At 41.2% G+C, this 25619-nt stretch overlaps 1 protein-coding gene across 2 annotated transcripts; it reads right to left on the bottom strand.

The window, feature by feature from the left end:
• Nucleotides 1-236: 236 nt before the first annotated feature.
• On the bottom strand, nucleotides 237-25108 carry UBE2D3 (ubiquitin conjugating enzyme E2 D3). 2 transcript variants are annotated; one of them, XM_035113888.3, is made up of 8 exons: nucleotides 24675-25108; nucleotides 7328-7391; nucleotides 7173-7204; nucleotides 5961-6038; nucleotides 4491-4596; nucleotides 2748-2841; nucleotides 2284-2333; nucleotides 237-1097 (listed from the first exon to the last, which is right to left on the bottom strand). In XM_035113888.3, the coding sequence occupies exons 1-7, from the start codon at nucleotides 24696-24698 to the stop codon at nucleotides 2285-2287; spliced, it is 447 nt and encodes a 148-aa protein (XP_034969779.1). In that variant the 5' UTR covers nucleotides 24699-25108; the 3' UTR covers nucleotides 237-1097; nucleotide 2284. The 2 variants fall into 2 exon arrangements, with proteins under 2 accessions (XP_034969779.1, XP_034969780.1); XM_035113889.3 differs by lacking the exon at nucleotides 2284-2333.
• Between the last annotated feature and the right edge of the window lie 511 nt (nucleotides 25109-25619).

Here is a 25619-nt window from a genome sequence, read left to right as displayed (position 1 = left end):
AAAGTCTACACTACTAGATTAGCTTATTAGTTCTGCTTACTCCGGGGCTGATCAATGTGTCAACCTGAAAACAGACCAAGTATTATAACTGAACATGGCAAAAAGGTTCACTCTAACTTCACATCATTATTTGATGTCAAACAATGAGGCAAATCCCAAAAAGTATATACAAAAACCACCTTTGCTTTTACAAAAGATTTTGTTTCCCATATTGATTAATCCAGGCAGCTAACTCATTGGTTTATGTAACTTTATTGAAGAAAATAAAATCAATTACTAGGAGAGCTATTAGTTGATCATTCATCCATTGACAACTTGCATCATTTATTCAGTGCTATATTAAACTGTTGTGGAAGATAGATTAACTAATAGCTCCAAGCATCCTAACAAAATTTAAATGAGAGTTACAAAAATGTTCTGAGACCCTATTTTGGAATACAAGAGATGTTGGACTTCCAATTTCCATTCTCTGTAGAACAAGAACTGGTCATTCCTTTATTGACATGCATAAGATACATCACGTGTTCTGTTCTGCTGATGCTACAGGTTCTGTACCAATTCTCCAGCCATACCAGTTATGAGCACAAGTATGTCATGAAACCTCAGTCTCTAACACTGGAAGGATTTAAAACAAGATGGATGATGCTACAGCAATGTTATTTCCTGTGATGTGAGCAAACTGAACATCCATCTCCCTCCCTTTGGGCGGTATCTTCAGTAGAACTGTTAGAGCAGTGAGGAATGATTTCAATCTCATAACCAAGTTAGAGTGAAGACATTGGCCACAACACACATGCTCCATTTAAAGAATTCTGAATCTTGGGCAATTGTTCTTGTATAACTACTTTACAGATTCTAAAAAAGCAGTTATTGTCCAAAGCTGGAAGAGCTAAAGTCTTCTCAGATGAGCATGTGCATGAATGGATAGAGGTAAATAAAAATAAAAAAGATGAGGTCTGATAGGGGAGCAGCCGGATAAGAAAATCAAAAAGGAACAGTAATTTAAAGTTTATTCCAGCTATAATGCAGGTTATTCTGATTTAAGGTAGCATCACATGGCATACTTCTGAGTCCATTCCCGAGATATTCTGTTGTACCTGTAAGAGGAAAACATGTTAAGCAAAATCAGCCAAACTACAATCAGCAATAAAATATTCCACACATTAAAGTCTCCTTCATCTTCCCAGGAACATGCTAATTTATACTACGGTACTTTTCACAAAAAACCCAACAGCTATGCCATCCTATGAAACATAGAAAGTCAAGCTTTTGATCCAACAGGCAGAAGACTCAAAATATAGTGAAGTAGTTGCTAACAATATGAAGAATCTACTTGACATTACTGATACAACACAGCAGCTCTGCCTAGTTTAACTTGTGTAGAAATTCTCTATATTTTATCTCTAAACAAAGCAGCCAACTTTATCCAGAAATGAAAATAGGAGAAATTGGAATTCTAAACATACAAAATCCCTACCTATGCTTCCATTTTCCTTAACTGTCCCAAACAAACCACTCCAAATAGCACAAACAAGAAGTAAAACTAGCATTAACGCCAGACAGACTGCCTTAAAATATTCCCATCCAGACGCACTACTACTTTTGGTGTTGTTCTTGATCACTAACCTAAATTTGTAAGACACTGGAGAAAAGCACACATGCCATTTTTTTAAATCTCATGTGTAAAACATATTACTGCATGTTAGAAAATCATATCTTAATTTGCAAGTACAGGTGGATGTTCGGTTGTGTTATGACAAATAATGCAAAATTCCAAACTTGACAAACAGCACAATCAAGTCATGAAGTCCTTTAGCCAGCCTCCCTCTCAAAAAGCAGGGATGTTGAGAGAACTGTGCAGGAGCTCTACTGTGATTGAACCAGTTCTATATTTACATGCTCAGTTATTATGTTAGTGCCTACTTATACATGCCTAGTAACTTTTTCTACTTCATGAGCTCTGAATTTCACTTAACAGTTTGTATTAGATGACCAAAGCCATCTTCTTTGAAGTAGTGCCAAAAATACCTACCAGATAAAGCAGCAGTTGCAGAACCAAGAAAAACAACAACTAGAAAACCTTGTTTCATGTTTGGCTCTACTTGTTCAGCCATGCAGAAATAGGGCTCTCACACTGAATACCGATCGAGCTGTTAAGCTTTGTATTTCAGTAACCGGTACAATCTTTTTATTTGTTAGTTAAATCCAGTGCCTTAAGCATGCTGCACTCAAGTGCTGAAGTCCCAACATCATTAACGCACCATGAAGTGCAGATAGTCTTACCCTACAGCATAGCGTATTTCTCTGTCCACTCTCTTGCTAACCTATTGTACCTAATTGGATAAGTATATTTAGTAAGAAAGACAAGCGAATAGATCCTTTACTTGGAAGCAGTTCTAGAACTAATGGGAAATTTTGATGCAACCACAGTTAAATCCAGAACAGAAGGCAATAGTTAAGAGCCATGGAAGTATCAGATAACTTTGCACTCCCTCCGCCCTCCCTCAAACTCAAAACCTTGTGTGCTGTTTTTAAACTGTTCCATAACAATCAAACAACAGAAATAAATATATTGGCTAGGGTTAGGGTCTAACTTCAGTTTTAGCACTGTCCTGGAGCCTTCTGTATTTAAAAAAACCAGAGCATTTTAACCCGAGTCAGTCTCCAATTTGAAAAGAGCAAAAGAAACTCAATTTTCTAACCACATCTTTTCACTAAGGCAATCTTTCCAAGGGAGCTATACTTACTTGTCTCTGTCTGTTTTATAGATACGTGCAATCTCTGGCACTAGGGGATCATCTGGATTTGGGTCACATAGCAGTGAACAAATGGATAACAGAACTGCAACAAAAAAGTAGCATTTATGGTGAAAATCTGAAAAGGACTATGAAACACTTCATCAAAAGACCAGCTAATAATCTACCACTGCATGTGCATGTATGATCAGGCTCATATAGTTTATTAAAAAGGTTGCCTAAAGGATGTGACCAAGTTCATTATAATCAGGGATGCTGAGATGGGGTACTACTGTACAAGGCCTAGACCCTGTTTTGTTTTCTTTCCTTAGAAATCTCCATCCCATGTAGAATGAATGTTAAACAAAACATTCAGGCAACATGTGAAGCAATCTCTAAGATAAAATTCAGATACCCCCTTTCAGTGTTTCACAGTCAAGGTGTCAAGCCAGACCCATGATTGCACATGCTCTAGACTAACCTAACATTGTTTTAAAATGACCCAGGAAGTCCCTTCTCCAGACATTTTGAAACCTTTTGGTGGAGTCTTCCCCAGTGTAAAGGTAAAGGGACCCCTGACCATTAGGTCCAGTCGTGACCGACTCTGGGGTTGCACGCTCATCTTGCATTATTGGCCGAGGGAGCCGGCGTATAGCTTCCAGGTCATGTGGCCAGCATGACAAAGCTGCTTCTGGCAAACCAGAGCAGCACATGGAAACGCCGTTTACCTTCCCACTGTAGCGGTTCCTATTTATCTACTTGCATTTTGACGTGCTTTCGAACTGCTAGGTTGGCAGGAGCTGGGACCAAGCAACGGGAGCTCACCCCGTCACAGGGATTCGAACCGCCGACCTTCTGATCAGCAAGCCCTAGGCTCAGTGGTTTAACCACAGCGCCACCTGGGTCCCTTTCTTCCCCAGTGTGGTTCACTAATTTTTTCTCTAGATACAGAAAATGGAGGTTCATTTGGGACTTTAAGCCCTCCATCTCACCCCGAAGAGGCAATTCATGTAACACTAAGCATCTGCAAAACTTAAGCAAATTCGTGCCCTCCTTTACAAGTGGGGCAGAGGGCCCAATAAAATCCTGTTGGCACCCCTGGCTGCAATGACAACTGAATGCTTTATACACATGAAAGCTTTATACACATGAATGCTGCAAATTGCAGAACACAAACTTCATCCTAGATTTTAATAGCTTGAGTCATATTGTCTACATTCCTCTCTGCCTATGGACAACACTGTATAAACACATAGACATGGCATGTTATTAATCCAAGTTCAGGTGTAATGCTTACTGCTCCTTAGCCAAAATCACAATTCTCTACACAAGTGCTCCTATAACCAAATGACTCTGATGACTTTCTAGGAAGTCTCGCTTATCAATACAAGGAGACATATCAAAGAAGAAAGCAATCACTGATGTGATGGTAACTGCCTGAATATTTTGACTTTGAACACATGAAAGTGCCCTTCAATTCCAGCATCACTACATCAATATCTTACTATTTAAGGTATTTTCTCTTGCCAGTTCTAAATCAGTATTTTAAATAGCACCTAAGTTTTACATATACTGCAAATTTTAATAGTCATGGTCAGAACAATGAAGTCAAAATAACACTCAAATATCAACCAAAGATACACTGGGAGAGGAAGAAGCCATACATTCAGATATGCCTCTTTCCACAAGGAGTAAAAAAAATACAAGTTGTTTCATTAACCCAATGACAACATTTTTGTGAAATACTTCCCTTACCTTTAGAAATAGTTAAAGCAGGAGACCACTGTGACCTTAGAATGTCGAGACAAATGCTGCCATTACTGTTAATATTTGGATGATAAATTCTTGTTGTAAATGCAACCTAGAAGAAATATATATCAATCTGCAGTTAGCACACATGTCCTTTTGTTCTGGTTAAAGGTGCTGGTTATCAGAATATTTAGAGTACACACTATTTATTTAAACTGGCCATTGAGGGAATTGCTCACGTTAGGTATTCTTTCCCCACTCAAGCATTTTATTTTCACTTATTTATACAAGAAAGATCTATCAATATTTTTAAAAAACCTACATAAGCACTAAATGTGATGTGACTTGTGGTACTTAACCTAAAAACACCGAAGTTCAATTATGTGGTATTTATGTGTGCATTATTGTAAATATTCAGAGTTTATGCATGTGGGGGGGCACATTTACAGCAAGCTATTAGGGAAATAAATGCCATTTTATATATTCATGTCTAAAGTATTTTAGTCAGCTACTTCGATAGTTTATCTTGCCAACTTCTTAGGAAATACGGTGAATGTATGCCCACTATGATCAAAAGATTAGGACATTTCCCAATTTTTTAATCTGGGGCATTTTTTGTGAATTAAAGCAATGCAAAATGAGCTTCTGCTTGTATAATATCCCCCACCCACCCTCTGCACACTCCCCAAATCAGCTCCAGGAAGTCACCCAGAAATCCAGGGCACTCTTGTTAATTATAAAAATTTTCTCCATAAACTCACAGGACAAGCTTTTTTGCCAGCAGTATCCCACTCACATCACTGCTTAGCACTGTCTGGGGGTAACAGTAATACTGTACTTGACTGATTCAAGAGAATTACAGAAACATTAGTAAGACGTCTGCTGTGCAACACACGGAATTGCTGTTCTGAACAAAGAATTGAATTACCTTTGGAGACAAATTTAGTTGTATGGTTCATAATTTGGTTTTACAAAGATTATCACCAGTCAACATTATGGAACTAGACTGAAGGCACTTTCAATAATTTCTGAACAAAACACTTCATATAATCGCTTGAATCAAACTTAAGATTCATACATACAACCAATGCTTTTTTTCTTAAAAAATGTTTAGGGGTACTCTCATTTTCCTACTCTTTGAAATACTGCCCCCTAAGGGTATGCACCCCCCCCCCAAGAAAAAAGCACTGCAGACAGTTATAGAACTGAATCAGAAATTATTTGATTTCTGGAATCTTTTGAACACAATTCATCTTATTAGCTGCAATTCAATCCAAACCTGAGAAAGATTAGCATGCAAACCAGTTATTTTATGGAACAAACTAGCTGCCAAGGCTTTTCTATAAGAGATCACACAAGCACTGTAAGCAAATATAGCCACAAAAATACTTGTTTCTTAGACAGTGGCCTATAATTCACAAGCCCAGAGAGGTTCAATATTTTAGAAGCAAAAGACTCTTCCAAATATATGCTTACCTTGGGTGGTTTGAAAGGGTAGTCTGTAGGAAAGTGAATTGTCAAGAAGAAAACACCACCTTGATATGGACTGTCATTCTGTCAGAAGGAAATTCAGAGCCAAGTCAGAATTTTTAGGAGGATCCAGAGAGTTCAGAATAGCAAAGCAAAGTAACATTAAGCTGTGCTCAAAGAGCTCAGTTTAACCAAGCACTGCATATGGGAATACAGTATTATAAATAGATATGGAAATCCCCACGAATATTCTTCCATGTCTATTGACAAGTAACTAGAGAAAAAGTCTTTTGCATTACAACACTCCTTTCAGTCACTAAATGAAATGTTTTTTCTTCTTAAACTTTATGTTTAGGCACTTTAAATCTTGCTGACAGTCCTGTTTTATCTGCTTGCTTATTATGCAGTTTTGATGTTAAAATATTGTTATTGGTAATTTGAGTTGTATAAAGCACTGGTCTTCAACTGATCTGAGGTGGGTTGGAACAGGTACACTACCACCATGCAAGTAAAAGTTTAAGAAAACAAATGCATGTTTATATTAGAAATGGGCTCTTGGTCTGAAAAGGTTGAAGATACAGGGTAAACTATTCTGAGACTGATCTGGTAGCAGTGGTATAGAAATATTTTAATAAAACAAATCTCTATTGTGTGCAATTTGAGAAAGGTAAAGGTAAAGGCATCCCTGACCATTAGGTCCAGGTTGCGGCGCTCAACTCATGTTATTGGCCAAGGGAGCCGGTGTACAGCTTCCAGGTCATGTGGCCATCATGACAAAGCCGCTTCTGGCGAACCAGAGCAGCACACGGAAACGCTATTTACCTTCCCATTTATCTACTTGCACTATGACGTGCTTTCGAACTGCTAGGTTGGCAGGAGCTGGGACCAAGCAACGGGAGCTCACCTCATCACGGGGATTCAAACCGCTGACCTTCTGATCAGCAAGCCCTAGGCTCTGTGGTTTAACCCACAGCGCCACCTGCGTCCCTAATTTGAGAAAGAGGTCTACGAAGATTCTCTACTTTCAGGACAAATACTGGTAGCCTCCTTACCCTCCCAAGAGAAGCAGAAAAATATCTGTACCAAGATAAATTAGTTGGCCCAATAAAATGTACTATAACCTCCCTACTAATACACATTCAAAACAGATATAAGATTGGCCTTAGAGTTTCAAACACTTCAATTTTAAATCATTGTTCAGAAAGTTGAAATACTTACAGGGCCCATAATTGTGGCTTGCCAATGAAACACTGAGAAGAGGGAGGGAAAAAAAGGAAAAAATCAGTATTTCTTTAGGGAAAAGAGCATATAGACAGACATAGAGCAAGTCACATTGGTTTAGTAGGTTTAAACTTAGTTGTCAAGTTACTTACTGTCATCTCCAACAGGGCCTGCAGAACACTGAGCTGGTGGGTCACGAGCCAAGTCACTAAGTTCCTATAAAAAGAAATATTACCTTTAGAGCACATCCTATATAGAGTTCGTTTCTGCCCCTCCCGAAAGGTCATAGAAAGAGGATCTTATATTCTGTCCATTTCAAATTTAATTGCATACCAAATTACTGTTACAGAGTGACACAAAACATATACCATGTTCTCTTAAAGAATTAATGGAGGCATGGTTCAGAGGTTGTGAACATTTACAGCTAACTTGTTTGGTACTTGTTTGAGTCAAGGGAAGCAAGACAAAAAAGCTCATTCCTTACTAAGAATAGCTTGTCAGTGTACTTTCATGCAAGCAAGCCATAAAGAATGGGATGCGGAAGCATCCCTTGACATGCAGCTGCACTGGATACATACACAGTGTAAAGCAAAGGTAGCACTGATACTCTGCAGGTAGGCATTGCTACCAAACTTCATCAGTTAAGAATGTGATGAGCAAAGTAAAGATTTTCAGCGACATTGTTACAACCTCCTGACACCTAGCCAAGTTTCCCTTTTACCCATGCATTCATCCAATCTATACTAAACTTCAGAAGGAGTTGAACCTTTATTTGGAAGCCTTTTAAACAATGTTAGATCATGACTGTACCTGTAAGAACACAGCGTGGTTCACTAACTGCAACATGAACTTTCAGAAATTACTCCTAGTTTAGGTTTTTCCAATGCACACTAGCAAGTTGGCATGGCACTTTCAAGTATTTACATTCATTTTTATGTATATACCTACAATCCTTGAGTGTTCACTGTATTTGTGCACTATAATTGTTGCCACAGCAAGTAATATGTTATATTAATGGAGCAAGTCACTAACATTTGTTGCAGAAGCACACAATCAACTTCTACCATACACGGGCACTTCAACCTCTATTTGAAATGAAGGAAATAAGACCCTGCCTTAATATTCTCCATTTTGCTATATTTTCAGAGGTTTGTACATTTTCAGAGTAAAGCAAGCACGACAAACCCGGAAGTGTGTGTCCGGTTTGCAACCTTTTTTATTATTATTACAACCCACCCACCCCTTTTTTTTGAATTACGAACAAAATTTTTTTGAGGCCCCATTGACAAAAGCTGCCTTGGGTTACAACCTGTTTTGGTTTACAAATGGACCTCCGGAACGGATTATGGTTGTAAACCAAGGCACCACTGTATCTTTGTTGCAGATTGCAATTAAGTCCACTTGAAGGTGCAGGTTCCCAATCTGGGGCTGCTTCTGGATCCACCTTTGTAACTAAAGTCACCTCCAGCCATTGAAACTACTATGACAACTATGGCCATTCCTGGACTGGGAAAGCCTGGCCACAGTAGTTCATGCATTGGTTTCTTCAAGATTGGATTATCACAATGCACTCTATGTGGCACTTTCCTTGCACTTGATCCAGAAGTTGCAATTAGTGCATAATGCAGATTTGCTACCAGGCCAAGTTCATAATGTGACATTATTATTACCAACACCTTGGGACCAGCTTATCTGCAAGATCACCTTACCTCATTTATGCTCACTTAACAGCTTTGATCTGCAGAACTGGTAAAGTTATAGTTGCCACGTAATACTCATTCCACATTTATGAGAAATCAGTCTTTTAGTGTGCCAGAATTGGAACTCCCTGCCTACTGACATCAGTCAAAAGCCTTCACAGTAGTCTTTTTGGCACCTGCTAAAAACATGTTCAGACAAGCCTAACCAGAGATGTAGAATGTTTACATGTGTTTTAATCTGCTTTTACCTTACCACTGTTTTTGATTATAGTTTGAATGCTTTAAATAGCTGTTTTCCCATTTTATTCTTTTTTTCCCCTAGACCACTTTGAGGGTCCATTTTTTCTTACAGTCAAGAGGTATATACAAGTCAATGAAATAAAATAAGAACTAGCACACTTTTTGGAGGAGGGGTGTGTGTTACAAATTAACCTACCAACACCTTTATGAGTCATCTCCAACACTGCACAAGCAGAAGGCAGTTCATGCAATCAACCTATCCCTTCAACTACTCCTCCCTATAGTCCCCTATGCTCCCAAATAAAAGTTGATTTGTTCTGCCCATTTTGCACAACTTCCCTCTCCTATGGCAGCTCTACACAACAGGGCACAACGTGTTCATTAGTTCTCTTCCAACTTCTGAGGAGCTTGTTTTGGGATGGGAGGATATAGGGATAGGGAATATCCATTGTGTGGAGCTGTCTTTCACTTACATAATGGCTCCCATCTGCATGCCATGCTAAGCCAACCCATGACTTGGTGTACAAATAAAATAAAAACATAAAATAAAATAAATACAAACATACATACATACAAACATACATACAGGAAATCAGGACACTTAATTGTGCCCTTGAGGCTGCTTGCAATAAAACAGAGGCACCTTTTTAAAATTACATTTTCTGCCTGTTAACAAAATGACAGAGTGGTCACCTCGCTGGAAAGAATAGCTCCAAAGGGGACATCCACAACCAAAAGGCCCTTACCCCAGTCACCAAATGCCTCGCTTCACAAGGACCTTATGTCACAGAACTCAATTCACATGCAGGTACATTTGGGATTAAGCAAAGACAGACCAAGTTAGTCACGTTCATAAACCTCATTGAGACTATGTCTGGATGCTTTACCCGAGATTCCTGCATTGAAGGGGGTTGGACTATATGACCCTTGGTTCCCTTCCAACTCTAAGATTCTATTATTCGAAGTACACAAACTCCAGGCCATAAACTGCCTTTCAAAAAGGTAAACATCAGCACTTTGAATTGAGACTATAAATACATAGGTATTTTGAAATGCACATGGCATGTTCCCTAGGATGAGACCTAGTTAGACGTCTAGCACAGGGGTAGGCAACCTAAGGCCCGTGGATTTGATGTGGCCCAATTGGCTTCTCAATCCCGTCCACGGATGGTCCGGGAATCAGCGTGTTTTTAAAATTCATCTCTGGGTTATTTGTGGGGCATAGGAATTCGTTCATTTCCCCCCCAAAATATAGTCCGGCCCACCACATGGTCTGAGGGACGGTGGACCGGCCCATGGCTGAAAGGGGTTGCTGACCCCTGGTCTAGCAGATACATTGTGATCCAACTGAAATCTCCAAAGCTTTCAGAAGAAATCTTAAGTATAGTGCAAAGCAACTACAGTATAGGTTAACTGTAGAGCATGAATTACCAAGGCAAGGCCAAATCTGCCCAGGATTTAGCTGGAGCACCCGCCCAAAAACAAGATAGCTGCTACAAACCACAGAGGCAAGCCCCCAGTGACAAAGCTGGAACAGTTAGCACCCCTGAATTGTGAATTTGTTCCTTCAGAGAAAATGCAACTGTGTCCAAGTTGTTTGTGTCTAGGCAGAAAAACCACCATCAACACCACCATCATCTGGTTAGGATTGAGCTCTGGATGGATGGCCCTCATCCATCACCAGACAGTGGATTCAATACTTCCCCCACCTCACATTAAAGTACACCTTCAGGAATTAAATTATACCCTTCAGGAATTAGTCGTGCAATTAGGAGAGCAACTACAACAACATGACGCCTCTGAACCCAGATAACAGGTATCGTTTTGGAAAGGCGGATGGCGATGGCATCAGAGGCCAACATGCAGTCCAGGAAAATTATCAGGGTTTCACTCCAACTCTCATTATCCCAACACAGTTATCCATCAGGGCAACTAAGTGTCAGAACCAGACTGAAAGGGATCCAGATCATTCTCATTCAGAAGAGTCATCGCCAGCTTGAGGACCTTGCTCAAGAAAAGCATATTTGCAATATGCTAATCACATGCATCTGAAGAAATGAAACTTTTGTAAAAGTTTCTGAGAGAAACAATTTCCCAATCATAGATTAGATTTACACTCACCTTATACTATATAATGCAGCTTACACAAAACACAGTATAACCCAACCCAAGAGCAAGCAAAACACTCTTATGACATTGAGTGACATGCCTTCACATATCAAACTGCCTTTGCAGTTCTCAGGCAAGCAGTTTTCCCATTTTAAAGGACAGAAGCAGCACCCAAAGGCACACAAAATTGGATGAGTCATGGTATTGGTTTCCTGCAGATTGGCATTTACTGGGCAGTTTGTTTTATGCAGTAAAAACTTAAAACATCTGCCCAATCCATAGACGGATACATATTCTTTAAAACTAGTTCTACCAGTCTTACACACCAGAACCATAGCTGTTAAGTTTTCCCTTTTCTCACGAGGAAGCCTATTCAACAAAAGGGAATTTCCTTTAAAGAAAGGGAGAACTTGACAGCTATGACCAGAACTCTTTACCAATGAAAGTCAAAATAGCTTGCACTACTTTAATGCCCACTGGTTTCATACACCAGAGGAAAATCCCAATTGGCATAACGCCTCCATAATTGATTAATGAATGAATTAATAATATTTCCATACCACCCTTCAACTGTAGAACTTAGAGCAGTTCACAACTTAAGAGAAAAACACAATATACATTAGAAAAACAAGAACAAAAAACCCAAACAAATAATCCCCCTCCATTTAAAAGTGTATAGGATGTTAATGGTGTGTAAAGATGTACAGCATAATGAATGAAGCAGCCAAACCTCCCTGGGGAGAGCATTCCACAAACAGGTGTTGTTGTTTAGTCGTTTCTGACTCTTCGTGACCCCATGGACCACTCCTGTCTTCCACTTCCTCCCGCAGTTTGGTCAAACTCATGTTCGTAGCTTCAAGAACACTGTCCAACCATCTTGTCCTCTTGTCATCCCCTTCTCCTTATGCCCTCAATCTTTCCCAACACCAGGGTCTTTTCCAGGGAGTCTTCTCTTCTCATGAGGTGGCCAAAGTATTGGAGCCTCAGCTTCACGATCTGTCCTTCCAGGGAGCACTCAGGGCTGATTTCCTTCAGAATGGATAGTTTGATCTTCTTGCAGTCCATGGGACTCTCAAGAGTCTCCTCCAGCACCATAATTCAAAAGCATCAATTCTTTGGCAATCAGCCTTCTTTATGGTCCAGCTCTCACTTCCATACATCACTACTGGGAAAACCATAGCTTTAACTACGGTATACGGACCTTTGTCGGCAAGGTGATGTCTCTGCTTTTTAAGATGCTGTCTAGGTTTGTCATTGCTTTTCTCCCAAGAAGCAGGCGTCTTTTAATTTCGTGACTGCTGTCACCACCTGCAGTGATCATGGAACCCAAGAAAGTAAAATCTCTCACTGCCTCCATTTCTTCCCCTTCTATTTGCCAGGAGGTGATGGGACCAGTGGCCATTATCTTAGTTTTTTTTATGTTGAGCTTCAGACCATATTTTGCGCTCTCCTCTTTCACCCTCATTAAAAGGTTCTTTAATTCCTCCTCGCTTTCTGCCATCAAGGTTGTGTCATCTGCATATCTGAGGCTGTTGATATTTCTTCCGGCAATCTTAATTCCGGCTTGGGATTCATCCAGTCCAGCCTTTCACATGATGAATTCTGCATTTAAGTTAAATAAGCAGGGAGACAATATACAGCCTTGTCGTACTCCTTTCCCAGTTTTGAACCAATCAGTTGTTCCATATCCAGTTCTAACTGTAGCTTCTTGTCCCACAGAGATTTATCAGGAGACAGATGAGGTGATCAGGCACTCCCATTTCTTTAAGAACTTGCCATAGTTTGCTGTGGTCGACACAGTCAAATGCTTTTGCGTAGTCAATGAAGCAGAAGTAGATGTAGCCAGGCAGAAATGGCCCATTCTTGTGTTGTCACCCTCCTGACCTTTTGTGGGAAGGTACACAAAGAAGGGCCTCATATGATGATCGCAGGGTCCTGGTAGGTTCATATAAAGAGAGCCGGTCCTTGAGGTATTGCGGTCCTGTGTCCTTTATGGGTTTATAGGTCAAATCCAGGACTTTGAAGTGGGCTTGGAAACTAATCTGCAGCCAGTGCAGTAGGGCAAGGATTGGTGTAATATGCTCAAACTGTCTTATTCCAGTGAGCAATCTGGCTACTGAATTCTGCACCAAAATATGCTTTGAAGAAAGCTCTATTATCGCTGTAATGTATAATATTACCAATGTACTTGTTGATACAGTTGAGGAAAACTAATCTAACCAGGAAAGAAACATGCTCCTAATCTAGACTAGTTAACCCATTTCTGGATACCCCAACAAATTATTTAATGACAAATACCCCATTAAGTAGAGTCAAAGCATAAAGGGAACACAATGTTGATAACAAAAACCAGCCTTTAATTTAGCACTTGCCTAACGTGTAACAGTAATACATTCAAGTAAGGACGCATGTGTGTATACCCTCCATGGCAGCGCCTTAACCCCCGTGTTGCCCCTAGATAAACACCCATTTCCAAGTGCACATGTACACAGGGGCTAACAAAGCAACCAGGTGGCAATGGAGTACTGTAGGCAAGCAAATCAGAGGATAAGCGACCTGTTATTATCAATTACAGTGCTGCATTAATAGCATGGCTTTTTAAGATCCCCCCCCCAATTACTAGCTTTAATATTTCACATCACTGTTTGGCATTTTGAAGAGGCTCAATTTGTTATTAGGTACCCCGTTTCCCCTATTTTAAGACATAGTCATAAAATAAGCCATAGCAGGATTTTTAAGCGTTCAAGGACTATAAGCCATACCCTGAAAATAAGACATAGTGATAGGCGCAGCAGCAATGCCAACCGCAGCTGAAAATAAGCCATAGTGGGGGTTTTTGAGGAAAAATTAATATAAGACGATGTCTTATTTTCGGAGAAACACAGTAGTAGCAGTGGTCAACACCAAAAGCTGTCTAGGAAAAAACACACTACTTTGATTGGCAGGAGTTAAGAATCCCTGCTTCCAGTCTTGCTTGTGAACAACTGGGTCAATTCTGCCTTCATTAACATGGAGAACGTAAGACAGGTGTCCTACTGCTACAACTTCTGCCCTGGACACAGGCTCCTCCATGAGAACACCACTAGTATCATAGTACGTACTGAGATTTCTAACGTTTTGAACCAGAACGTCAGCCGCGGCAAAGACATTTGAACTATGCTTGTCAACATGCTCCTTCCATTAAATCCTATTCAAGCTTCTGTGAATCACGTTCCCTTCAGAAAATATCATGCCAGAAAGCATGTGCTTGCACTATGGAGGGCTAGAATATGGGTAGGCAAACTAAGGAGTGGGGGCCGGATCCGGCCCAATTGCCTTCTAAATCCAGCCCGCAGATGGTCCGGGAATCAGCGTGTTTTTAAATGAGTAGAATGTGTGGTTTTATTGCATCTCTGGGTTATTTGTGGGGCATAGGAATTCATTCATATATATATATATATATATATATATATATATATATATATATATATATATATTAGTCCAGCCCCCCACAAGGTCTGAGTGACAGTGGACTGGCCCCCTGCTGAAAAAGTTAAAAGTTTGCTGACCCCTGGGCTAGAAGATGCTTTCCAAGAAACATTTAGAACAAGTCTGTCAGCAGTACAATCGCTTCCGAAAGATCTTCCCTCCCATCCATGAAAAAAAACAACACCCTTCACTTAGGATTTGCCATTCTGAAACCCTTTAGACGCTGTTTCTATTTGAGGTCTCCTTCTATACTTACTCCATCTTCTGACCCACTCCTCCAAACCCAAATTGTTTGTTCCACAGGTGGGCATAGATATCCTTGTACACAAATATCCTTTGTCCATATAAACTACTGTTACCTGCAAGATCTGTGGACTGAGATACTAATCCTAACACTAGCATTAGAAAAAGCAACTGACCCCAGCCCACCATCTCTGCTCTGGAAACTATGCACAGGCAAAACAGAACAAATTGATGGCTCTCCCATTAAGAGTGGGGCAATGAGGGTTCAGTCACTCCACAGAATTCAATGCAGTCCAGTGAAGGTCCTCTGCCAGGGGGCATTTAATTTTTAATCCATCCAAACCTTAGCAAGTACAAGAGACACTGACCACCTCCATAAATATCTTATTCCTTCCAGAAACTATGTGACACATTCCTGACTTACGAGACTGGTACACACAGTTTGAGAACCAGTGCTGCAGGTAATTCAGTCCTCCTACCTTGTTTTCTATAATACAAAAATGGTAAAACCACCTTGTACTTACGCTGTACAGTTGTAAAGACTGGATCCTAGGCTACAGAAGTTGCAACAGCAATAATGATAGCAGAACGTTGGGTATCAGCAGTTCTCTCTACCTTGAATAATTACAACCTAAGATAATATCAACTGTTATTACCTCTAGATGACACTATTCCACTGAGTGAACTCACAACTTGGCTTGCACATGAACTGAGCTTCTGATTGCTTATGTTTAGTTCATTTCCCATGATGATTTTGCTCAAGTGACAGAGGAAGAAAGGGGAAATGGTGCACTTGCTATGCCTAGATTGAAAGAATAGAAACAAGTGGTAACTAAATCTACTGCTGCTTGCATTGCAAAACAACTTAGGAGCAGGAAAAACTAGACTTGGATGAGTCTGCATTAACTAAACCTCCAAGTAGCAATTAGCAACAGGGAAGTGCAGAATATATATAAAACTGTCTTATACAAAATCCAGCCATCTAGGCCTGGTAGAGGAATTCCTAGTCTTGCTATCAGTGATCCTTTTAATGGAAATACTGAATCTAGTTCCTGTGTGCACTCTGCCTCAGCACTTTTTGAGTAGTGAACAGAAAAACTAGAGCACTGTATTTCACCCACACATACCAAATACCAGGATCACTTCCAAAGCACATACATAGGTTTTTAAGGAAATGAAAAACATGGAACCTCTTGTGAAGACATGGTATTGAGCTGCTATGTAATACACTTTGCTTTGTAAGATTGAACCCCGGGAGAGAAAATGTGGTTTTGACTGTTGAAAGAAAGTTGCACTCATTTAGGACTGTTGGCTCACAATTTGGTTTTATGCGTTTTGGTTAATACAAATTTGGTTTAGAAGATTTGTATATTCTGCCATCTATCCAATCAACTGTAAGTACTCTTTTAGATACTCCAGGTGACTTGTTTGGAAACTAGGAGGTATTGGTCAAGTATTACTGATCATCAAAATCTATTTTATCATTACAGCTTTGTTCCAAGCCAGACTAGTGTGTTTTTTAGAACTTTTACTATTAGGTTAGGTAACTGGTGAAGTATAAATGCATTTCCAATTGGGGTACAGGACTGACCACAGTATAAACAACTCCATTAGTTACTATTAACTAGTTTCACTAGTTTCCACATGACTGCTCTATCAAAAAATTTACTCATTCAATTATCCTTAAGAGCCTCTAGGATTGTTGCCTCTTTAGATGACTCCGGATTAGTTTATTCCACCCCGTAATTCTGTGGTTCTCAAATTGTAGGTCAGGACTTCATGGTGGGGCAAACCACACCTGGAGGGATAGAATCCTGAAGCTGGCTATGACCTAGGTGGCATGAATGTCCTGTTGCAGAGGAGTCACATTGGATTGGTGAAGGAGAGTCACTGCTTGTTTCCAACATATGATCAGTGATTCTGTCCTCTTTTGTAAAGGGCGTGTTGGGGCAGGATGTGTACTGTGTGTGATTTGTACAAAAGGATCTCTACACGCTTATAGACTAGAGTAGGGGATATCAAGTTGAACGTTTTAGAAATGTTTCTGGGCTCAAATTGAGAACTTTCACAATAGGATTTTACCCACTTAAAGGAAATAAGTAATTAGTATCTTCTAGGGAGCTTAGTTGAAAGGAACTTATACCAAATGTAAAGTAGGAAATTTTGCCAATTAATGAAGAAAAAATCGCTCATTTATAAAAGAAGATTTAATGGAGTATGTTGAAGTCATACTACTGAATGTTATTTTGAAGCCTTGCAAAAGTTACTTGAGAAAAGTAAATTTAAGGCTTAGGCATGTATTATCTGAAATTATTAACATGATTATCTGAAATTAGAACCCACACTCGATCAGGAACACTTTATTCTACATATGCTGCTCTCTTTGAGTAAAGAGATTTTACTCAATTTTACAGATATGTTACTTATGCACACAAGGCACTTCAACCCAAACACTGCACGAAATTATTAACCTTGTACTATATGAGTTCAGCTATAGTTTGAAGCTGGTATAGCAGATAACACCAACATTTCTGTATCATTTCATAATAAATGGAAAAATTAACTATTAGCACTAAACCTGTTCCATGATCTCGTGGCAAGATTCACACATTTCTGTGTTATATTCGAAACTCCTTTAGGGACTGCGATTATCACAGCCACCCTCCCAACTGGGAGGAATTGGGGGCTAATTTATGTCATTCTCTACTTTAGGGCACAAGTACTCAGAGGTACAGCATGACACTGATGAGCTCCAGCTCTCCCCGCCCCCTAGGCAACCCTGGTGCTAAACATGACCAAACCATTCATAAAAGGTGCAGATTGCTGGCAGCTAACTCAAATATGTGGCACCCAAGGTAAAACTAAATTTGTCAGCCCCCTTTCAGGTTTAAATTCCAGTGAAAAAAGAAATACAAACCTATTTTTTTAACAGTACTGAGGAAGAAGCAGAAGACTTGGGAAGCTTTTAGAAATGAGTGTAGGCAACCAGGCAGCAAAATCCTAAAGCAGCCTTCCCTGATATAGTGCCCTCCTGAAGTTTCAGGCTGTAACTGCCACCATCCCTCAGCATTTGTCATGCTGGCTAGAGCTGATGGTTATCACCTAGAGGGCATTTTGTTGGGAAAGGCTACTCTATAGAGCCACCGTCAAACTTCAAGTCTTTACTGAGCTAAATGGATCAATGGTCTGACTTAACCCAAGGAAGCTTTTCTACGTTCATATAGTTATGGTGGTCCGTATCCCCACTGCACCACCCAGAGAACATTTTGCAATGCTTAGTTCTAAACTATGTATCTATGAAGCCTATTGAGAGAAATAAAAGGGCTGTAAAGCACACCTATCAGTATTGTGCATAGGTTTAAACTATAATGTATCACACAGCAAAGACCAGGTCCTTTTTTAGACTCTTGAGGGGCCCAGGGACTGATCATTTTTTAAGGTGCCCTCCATAAGAATGCTTGCTGAAAGAACTGAATAAACATGTAATCCTTTCCAAAAATCATCCATATTTGATACCAGAGGTGTCTGATCTTATTTGATTTTAATCAGATTTTTAACTGTATTTCAGTCAATTGCTGAATTTTATATTTTAATGTATTAATATTTTAATGTTAGCCTCCCTGAGCCCAGTTATGGCTGGGGAGGGTGGGATATAAATAAAATTGTGTTGTTGTCGGGATATAAATAAAATGTTGTTGTTGTTGCTGTGTTAAGACACACACACACACTCTCTCTCTCTCTGTGTGTGTGTGCGTGCGTGCGTGTATCAATGATTCACTTTCTATGCATGGCACTCCTTCAGTCTATGGAATGACCTGAGGAGATAGAGTCTGTTTTGAGACAAGAGGAACTGGTAAATATGTTTCTACACTGCTGCTTCTTCAAGTCTTGGCTTTCTTTTGGCAGCCACACTTTCAGAGTGTTGTAAATACACCGTGGACTCACTTTGGTACCTGCCAATGATAGTATCTAAAGCAGGCATCCCCAAACTGCGGCCCTCCAGATGTTTTGGCCTACAACTCCCATGATCCCTAGCTAACAGGACCAGTGGTCAGGAATGATGGGGATTGTAGTCCAAAACATCTGGAGGGCCGAGGTTTGGGGATGCCTGATCTAAAGTGTAATGTCTACAAAACAAGGCAGGGTCAATGCAAAAATAACTGAATCACTATAAGTTCTATTCAGGAAGATAATCAAACTCCCTTCACCATTACTCTAATACAGGCATCCCCAAACTGCGGCCCTCCAGATGTTTTGGCCTACAACTCCCATGATCCCTAGCTAACAGGACCAGTGGTCGGGGAAGATGGGAATTGTAGTCCAAAACATCTGGAGGGCCAAAGTTTGGGGATGCCTGCTCTAATATATCCTAATCTGGATGCCGACAAAGTAGGGCAGCTCAGTTGTTTGCCTTCAGACACTCAGGTCTGAAGAAGCAGCTGCTGCTGGCCAAGAAGAACCCAAGCAGAATCTGTCAGAAGGAATTGACGCCAGAGTTGATTTGTAATAATCTGTCTCCATCAGACTTCTCCCAGCAGAAAAAAATGAACAGGGGAACAGCTGCTATTGTCGTTGATAGTAGACTCGTTCACATGTTGCATTAAACCAGAGTTACGGTAAATACATTCCAGCTGCTGCACCACCAAGCCAAAGTGCAGCTTGTAATGCCATCCGAACCTAGGCTCATGAAAATTTCTCTCTAATGAGCAGTATACAGTACATTAGAGAAACAAACCACAAGCACAGAATATGGCTTGTTTCCCAGTGGTGCAGCAGGATTAAACCAACAATTCTGTGTGTTCAGATTAAATTATACTTTGTCTAACTATGGTTTAGTGTGTTGTGCAAACTCACCCAAATATGAGAGATAACCTATTCCACTTCTAAAACAATAAGTAATTGCAGAGTCTCCTACTAAATGGGTTTCCAATGAGTGATTAATTTAGTTAATTCATGCCAAAAGGTCATTACAACCCTACAGTAGTTTGTTTGGGGCTTTTCTCATTATATTTATGGAGCTCAATTGCTCCATAAAAATTGGCAGCAATTATTATCTATGTTTATGTGCTCCCACCTCCAAGGCATGTTATCCCCCCTACTGCCACAGCATATATACTGCAGTACCGGTAAGACCTTGTTAAGTTTTGCGGGCATCTGGACATCAAAGCAAAACTAAGCAGACATGAAATTCAAGAATTAAAAAGAGATACCTGTTAAAGGTATAAACACAAGAACACATATAAATTAACTTGTGCCATCTCACAATGCAAGTGAAGGACTGCATGTCTGATTAGGCAGTATTCGCAGGGACATCACCAAACAGGAAAATACTCCCAGAAATGTAGGCTAAAAGACTTTTCCCAATACCATCAGCAGGGTGATTTGATGTAAGCATGCATTCAAACATGCAATAACTAATTGAAGACTGATTTGCTCTACTGCCAGGAATTTTGTACCTTTTGTGTAGGCGACCCCTAAGTCTAACATCAGTGGAAATTAGTATCATGCAAGATAGAAGAAATAAGGCAGTTGAACAATTGTCAAAATGGCCCAGAGTATGTTTTTGTGACATTTTTGGGTGGCTGTACCTTAAGACAAAGGAAAACAAAGTAAACCTAGCACCATGCAATGTTGACAGAAAAGCAGATGGTAGAGGAAGACAAAGAATGAAGACAACTGAATGCAGCGTAACAATTGCCAGTTAAGCACACACTTATCTTAACACTTATTTATTAGAGTAAAAATTAAGATGGTCTCAAATGAATAATAGTGGCCTTAAAGGAACAACATTCTATCAAATTGCCACCTTTTGCTTTTCAAATCCACTGTAAAAAAAATGATGATGATGATAAATGTATGAATGCTACTAAGCTTCAAATTTAGTTTTCTCCCTCCATGATTTAACCAACTTACAGGAAGAATAGTCAGAACAGGATCCAGACTTCATCCCACCACTTATAACACACACTTAAATGTGGACTAACTCTCTCCCCCATAACCTGCATATGCTGTTATCTGAACAAAAGAAACATAATAATAATGATGTCAAAGTCTATACCATCTTGCTCATCCAAGCTGAATATCCATGGCTACTAAAGTTCTAGACCTTGGGATATTTTAAAAACAGGTATCTTACTAGAACAAAAACAAAAATCTAACTGGGATATACATTTTAAGTGTCTCCAACTACAAAAACAAGAAAAAGCATTTCTGCATCAGTCATTAAGGGGATGAAGATGTGAATGATCTACACATGTAAAAGTCCTGCAACTGATAAATTACAAAATTAAAATTCAAGAGAATAATGGAAGCAAATAAAAGGTGATAATGGGTAAAATAAATACTGTAGTAAGAAATGTTTAATTATCAAGAACAGAAATAATTGGTTAAAGATTGCATGGTGCAGCAACTAGACCATTGGTGTATAACTGGGGAAACCAGGTTATTATTAATCAATTAGTATACTGCCCTCCATCCAGAGAGGTACAAATCTCTACTCATACATAAAAGTTCACTGAATGACCTTGGGCAGTCACTCCCTCTCATTAATAATAATTTAAGTTTTATTATTTATATGCCGCCCATCTGACTGGACTGCCCCAGCCACTCTGGGCGGCTTCCAACAAAATATTAACACACAAAACCCCCTCAAACATTAAAAACCTACCTGTACAGGGCTGCCTCCTAAACTAATTTTGGTAACCTAGGGGCTGCTGGGAGGATGGGGAACAGAAGAGAAAGAGCCACCTACACTACCCTGAGCTCCTCTGAAGGAGGGTTACACAAAATGTACCGTAATTGTCAAGGAACTTTTAGCAATGTTAAAGGTAAGCGGGAATAGGAGGCATGGTGGTCAACTGGTAATATGAGAATCAATTAACAATAACCATTTAACATGAAGGTGTGGAAGCTATGGCCCACCATGTTAGAATCCCAATACCATCAATCCCAACTAATATAGCAAACGGTGAGGAATAATGCAAGTTGAAATCCATCAAATGTTAGAAGGCCACTGGATCCTCCCTGCATCCTGCCCACCACCACCACCAGGTTTAAGATATTGGCTAGGTCTGGTATTATTCGAATTACACAAAAGGCCTCTGAATGGTTTTCATTCCACAGGGCTGATTACTTTTAAACAATATTTTCATCCATAACACAACTAATTTTTAAAGAGCTTTTTGAGGGGTCAAACAACACAAGGAAAAAAAATCTAGTGCTTAAAAAAGCTCCCATAATAGTGCCAAACTCAAGTCCTTAAACTGGGTTAAGAAGAACATAAGCAAACTCCCAAATGTACTTCATGAACAGTGCTTTTAAAAAATCAAATCTCTTTCCACACTGAAGCTTCAATATTTATAGTTGCATTAATTGAAACAGAATGAGTTATTTTAAGGAATCTCTTAGAGATGTAGAAACTGACGTTGAGAACATGTTTTACATTAAGTAGTAAATTTTATAAAGCCTTAGCCTATCAATGTGTAGGTTGACTCTAGAATTGCATCAATTTAATAAACATATAAAGCTAGCAATGAATGAGTAAACAAGCATCTTGGCAAAATATTTTGTAGTTCAAGATGAAGATATGCCAATAAAATGAAAGTCTACATTAATTGATGGCTCTTTAGGCAAATATGAAAGCTGTCCTACAATACTTTCATTGCATATTTTAGCTGCACCAGAATAGTTAAGGAAAACAGCAGAAAATGTGTAGTTCAAATTGTAGGGGCCTTTAGGTAGAATTAAAATTGAGTATGTTATGCAAAGTTACTACTTGAAGCTAGAATAGACCTGTAAGTTCACAGTGGTCACTGCCTAGTTTAAGGTCTCCTTTAAGATCATTGACATTTTGATTTTTTGCTTGGCCTACAATCTTGAACTTGTGTTTTGTCCAAGTAATTTTGCGTAGTTACATGACATGATAAGCATGATGTTATGTCAACTAATCAAAATGCGTATTTATTCAATCACACCCTAGGAGGACTAGGTGAAAAAGGGACATCAATTTTCATGAGTGATTCATAAGGAGTTCTAGAACAGTACATGTTCATTGGTTTCAACATTGGGCAAGGTTAAATTATCAGTGTTAATTCTATTGAAGTGTTCAGTGTCCCAACTCTAGAGTATTATAGAGAGCATTCTTATCCAGAGAGCATTCTTATCCAGAGAACCTGAATTTGAAAAGGTAACCTGCCACTCAATGTGATACTTTTAACAATGCCCTCAGAAAAACAGGTAAGAAAATACCATAAATTCAATATCCATTTTGCCATGGACTTTGTAGTGAGTCCACTTCCCATCTAATTCTTTGAATTCTAAGGCATTTACACACACATTACTAATAAGCACTTGAGAGTCAGGCTGCTAAACGTTTTGCCTCTATATGTTGTTGACAAAACTAATTAAAGCTGGGCAACTCCCTTAAGAGTTGTTATTCTCTACTGCAGGGGAAACAAGTTCGAGACCAAGCTGTTATTAAGATTTTATTTAATACTAATTCTGTCCAAACACACCAGTGAGTGCAGAGGGCAAGATGTGGAGCTGTGCTTTTGTGTAGCAGCAACGTCAGAACCTCAGCAAATACTGTACATTGCTGGCAAAAGGAGCCTCACACTGTTAATATAAATGGCTCAGCTTCTTAATTCATAACCAACGGGGGGATCGAAAACCTCTCCCAACGCGTTCCTAAGACCCAAGGAGTTTGTAGGACTTCCTTCACAGCGGACCCCCCTCGGTTTGAAAAGAGAAATAAAAGAAACCCAAAAACGTCATCAGTGAAACCAGGCGGGTGACGACGTTACCTAAGCCGCACCCTCTGCTGCCACCACCAGCGAACCTTCTTCCCCTCGGAATACGGGCTGACTTCCTTCCACCACGACACTCGTTTCAAATTAGCTCGTTACTCCACCCTCCTTCTAGATTGTGCAAGAACGAAATTCTCGATGCATCACACAGCCGCCGCCACATACTTCCGCCCCTTGTCAAGAGCGCAGGCAAAAGCCGTGTATTCCGCATTTAACAACACCCAACCCCGTCCCCCCCATAAGAGAGAGAAAGGAAAAATTTAAAGAAAAAGGGAGGGGGCGGGCAGACGGAGACTCCGAAGAGGACACGGTCGGTCGGCAGCTGCAGGGGCCGAGAATGTGGATGTGCGTGTGTCAGTCATGTTATTGCCGAAAGCTGGCGAGAGAGAAAGAGATCCCAGGGAAGCGCCTGAACTAGGCAAACCCGCCGCCGCCATCTTACAATGCGGGAAAGAAGTTCCTGGCCAGAACAGAGGGGCTGGCTGACGGGGAGGCGGATTTCACACAGATGTAGACACACACACACACAGTGATATGTATATATTGTGATATATATATCTATCTCACACACACAAAGGGTGGTGGTGGGAACCGTTTCTGCCCCCTTTCTTTTCTCCGCCCGAAGCCGGATCGGCAATTCGGGCTTTGTCATGACAATGCCTCCCCGGTCCGGAGCTTCCAGGCGAGAGCGGCAGCGAGGGGCCGAAGCTGACACGGAGCGAGCGGGGTCGAGCCCCTCGCGGACCCCCGAAGGCCTCGGGGAAGAGCCAAGGCGGCTGCTTCCCCCTAGCAGGCCCCGGCGGAGAAAGGGAGCCACGGGGACGGGAGACCCGTTTCCTACCCCCACCCACCCACCCAGTGAGAGCCGTCCCTGCCGCTGAGGGCTTTCTCGAGGCCGGCCGAGGCAGACCCCGCCTGGGCGCCCCCCCGCTCACCTTGTTGATGCGTTTCAGCGCCATCCTTTCTCCTGCGCTGTGGGGGCGAGTGTCGCTGTGGTGGTGCTGGTGGTGGTGGCCGCCGCGGCCGGGGGTTGCTCTAGGTGTTCCTCCTCCTCCTACACCGCCGCCGCCTCGTCGTCGTCGCCGGGCCCTGTCTGCGCCGCCGCTGCCGCACTCCCTCCCTGCGGGTGGGGGATGGAGCCTCTCGCTCACTCGCTGCCTGCGCTTCTCCTTCCTCCGGAAACAGCCGGGGGCGCCCGCCCGCACCGAACACCAATCGCGACGTCACCGGCCGAGCCGCCTCCTCCTCTCGCTGCGGCGGATTCCCCGTCAGGCAAGAAGGAAACCGAAGGTACTGCGAGCGACCTGACCGGGAGAAGAGTGGCAAGTAGAGCGACAGTGGAGCTCAGGCGCCACCGCCGCCGATGGCGAGGCCAAGGAAAGGGGCGGGACTAGATATAGGCCCCGCCTCCCCCTCTTTCGCCGCCGCCGCCCTCCCTCCTGGGGGCGAAGGCGGGCTCACGGCGAAAAGCCGCGTGAGGCCACGCCCCCTAGGGCGATCCCGATTGGATGAGGCCGGCAACGCTTAACTGCCGCCGTAGGGAGGGTGGCCGCGCGCGCATTCGAGGAGGAAAATGGGAGGCGGTGCGCGGGGAGATGGTGGGGGGAGAAGAGAAGAGGAAAGGGAGAGCGAAAGCCGTGAGGTTCGGCGCATGCGCGCTGCCGGGTGTTTGTTTCTCCGTCCCCTCCTCCACAGTTAAGCGAGAAGGGCAAAAACGAAATGTCGCGAGTCGACGTCTCGCGAGATGAGGCGCGCGTGTCCGGGGCCCCTCAATAATAATACTGTATTAAAAAATCGCGTTCGACTCCTGTTAGGCGGCGATGAAAAGCGCGCGCGCTGGAATCCCGGTCTCTTATTTATTTATTTAGAACACAAAAAAC

This window comes from Zootoca vivipara, chromosome Z1, assembly GCF_965207765.1.
Source record: "Zootoca vivipara chromosome Z1, rZooViv2.hap1.1, whole genome shotgun sequence".
NCBI lineage: Eukaryota > Metazoa > Chordata > Lepidosauria > Squamata > Lacertidae > Zootoca > Zootoca vivipara.
The sequence above is the reverse complement of the archived record's forward strand: the minus strand, read 5'-3'. Positions and strand labels throughout refer to the sequence as shown.